This window comes from Etheostoma spectabile, chromosome 18, assembly GCF_008692095.1.
Source record: "Etheostoma spectabile isolate EspeVRDwgs_2016 chromosome 18, UIUC_Espe_1.0, whole genome shotgun sequence".
Lineage (NCBI taxonomy): Eukaryota > Metazoa > Chordata > Actinopteri > Perciformes > Percidae > Etheostoma > Etheostoma spectabile.
The window spans coordinates 26,647,982-26,650,523 of NC_045750.1; the positions used below are offsets into that span (position 1 = coordinate 26,647,982).

Genomic DNA, 2,542 nt, shown 5'->3' on the forward strand with positions numbered 1-2,542 from the left:
GGGGGGGAGGAAGAGAGAGAGATAACAATAGGGGTTCAACAGTTATTATGACAACGGGGAATTTTGCCAAATTACAACCAGAAAGCCGGCGAGGAAGGCCGTACCACTGAGATCCAGGAACAGGACAGGGATGTGTGTTTCCATGCCAGGGACAGGGACCCTGTGGAGAGACAGGACAGTCAGCACACTGACTCAACACCTAGTCCTAGTCCATCAAACAGAGCTCCACTCATCCTTAGTGGTTAGCGTTGAGATGAAACGTTTGGGCTTCTCTCTGGAAACGGCATAACTAATGAATTAACAACTCTGAATCAGAAGCAGCTTTATTGCCAAAGTAAGTTACACTTACGAGGAATTTGCTTTGGTGGTTGGTGGCTGTACATTAATACATGTTTCAAACTCAAGGCCTGCGGGCCAAATCCGGGCCCCTTGCAGACTTTGATCAGGCCCGCATATCAGTTTAGGTTCCCAATACATTTTGGCCCACCTAGTTTTTGTTGCTTTTTCTGACCTTTTTGTGACTCTTATTACAGGGATGGCTTTTTTCCTGTTGCATGTTGGTCTCATTTGCAGTCCTAATACAGCCAATTATATTTTTGACAAGTGACTGAATGAACAACAGAATAAAAAATAATAAATCTAAAGCGCTGCAGGAACATCTCAATGAGCATTAGAGGTAGTGTTACATTGACGTAGGGATATAATTTAAGACCTGGAACACAATACTTAATTTAAAATTTTGATTTTGAAATTTTAGAGTATATTTTAGACTTTTTTTTTAGACTTTTTAAATCCACGTGGAAACCCTGGCACAAAATACACCATTCACATCAGAACTGAATAGAGTCCAAGTATAACTATGAAGTAGCATTTAAAAGGAAATCAAGCAGCTTCATAGTTCAAATGTTCTTAGCTGTCAGAGAATTTCCAACAACATATTTTTGCAGAGTAGTTCCAATGGGTGAAAAGGAAGCTCTTCCTGGAGAATAAAACAAGAAAAATACATAAAGGTTTTGAAACTGTTCCTTCCAACACACCTCTCTACAGGCGCTCCAGGGATGCCGCTGCCGGCCGACGGCACTAGGACGGCGTTGCGTTCTTCGGTGAGCGTCAGGCGACATTCCAGCAGCTGGGACTCCCGCTCCACATCGTCCTCTGACTTATCTACATGCACACACACACACACACACACACACACACACACACACACACACATGGGAACAAATCTCAAAAATACAACTAATCTTTTTCAGATATTAAAGGTGGAGGTTTTTGCATCGAATGCAATCAGGTATGGATTATGTATAAACAATGTGACACTGTAATTTAATACATCATTTATACTCCTACATTGAAAATGAAGTATTACATAAAGGGCTTTATGATCGTTAAATATTATCGTCTATTGATATTCTTTGGAATTGTATTGTGATGATATGATCACATTGTGTTATCATTTCACAATGTTCTGTTGTCCAAATGAATGATTCCACACAAAATGTCATCAAAAAGATTTTTATCCAATGTAACATAATGTTATAATACCTTTTATCATTAGACGGATATTATTATACAGATTACTATTCTAGTGTTCATTATCTTGATAATTATATTGGATTTTGACTTTGGATACTGATAACTTATCTTTATCATAAAAAAACAGTCTTATTAATGTTGTGACATTGATTTCCACCATATCTTCCCCAGCCCTATCCCATACGGTATCTAGTGTACTAAAGCTGCCTACGAATAACAACCTGCAGCTCTGACCCTTCCACACCATGAAACTCTCACAACTCAGGAAAAAGAGCCAATGTTAAGTGAGTTAAATCTAAAATGTAACTTCACGTCGCAGCGACGCTCCCACGTTGCCGGTCGGTACTCGCTTTGAAGCAAATCACCGTCACTCTCTCACTCGCTCCACCACACACTCCCCACACGCACATGCCGGCCCTGCTATTCTCCTACAGAGATCCACGCACAACCAGGACTCACGCTTTACTCTGAAGACAAATGATGATCACTGTCAGCTACACCAGCATTCATTCAGTCATGACTCAGAAGCTTCCTATTCACCCACATGTCTGTGTTGTCAGAAGTGCTGAAGCAATCTATATTTGCTTCATTGCAGCTACATATTAACGGTGACTTAAACTGTCCATCACTGCCACTCGGTTATGACAAATTAATGAAGAAAAGCAGTTCTTGTGCAGTATAATTATAAACTGGGAAATACATTTAAACATTAGTAGTGGGAGGGAATGACATGTTACTATAAACGGGGCATACTGACAGTGAAATAAAGGACTGTAAATGTTGCCGCTGTCTATCATTTCTGCTTCCATATCAAACTTATGTGCGATTTTTTTTTTTAGGCTGCATGTGTTCCACAGCTGTACCTGGTTTGCAAACTATCTTCTGTAGCTGCTGGTCCAGATACTCCTGTCTCTGAGTGAGCGTGGCCAGCCACTGTTCCCTCATCCTCTCCAGGTCTAGCTCCTACACACACACACACACACACACACACACACACACACACACA

The 2,542-nt window shown here is 40.8% G+C and overlaps 1 protein-coding gene across 7 annotated transcripts in view; it reads right to left on the reverse strand.

The window, feature by feature from the left end:
- LOC116705791 (kinesin-like protein KIF13B) overlaps positions 1-2,542 on the reverse strand; it is a 74,959-nt gene that overhangs the window by 38,873 nt on the left and 33,544 nt on the right. For 6 of the 7 annotated variants that reach the window (XM_032542187.1, XM_032542186.1, XM_032542185.1 and 3 more), the window contains 3 exons: positions 2,400-2,499; positions 1,038-1,164; positions 103-160 (listed from right to left, as the gene is read on the reverse strand). In XM_032542187.1, coding sequence (XP_032398078.1) covers positions 103-160; positions 1,038-1,164; positions 2,400-2,499 — 285 coding nt within the window. Of the gene's footprint in view, positions 1-101; positions 161-1,037; positions 1,165-2,399; positions 2,500-2,542 lie in introns of all 7 variants that reach the window. The other variant, XM_032542181.1, reaches the window with a different exon arrangement.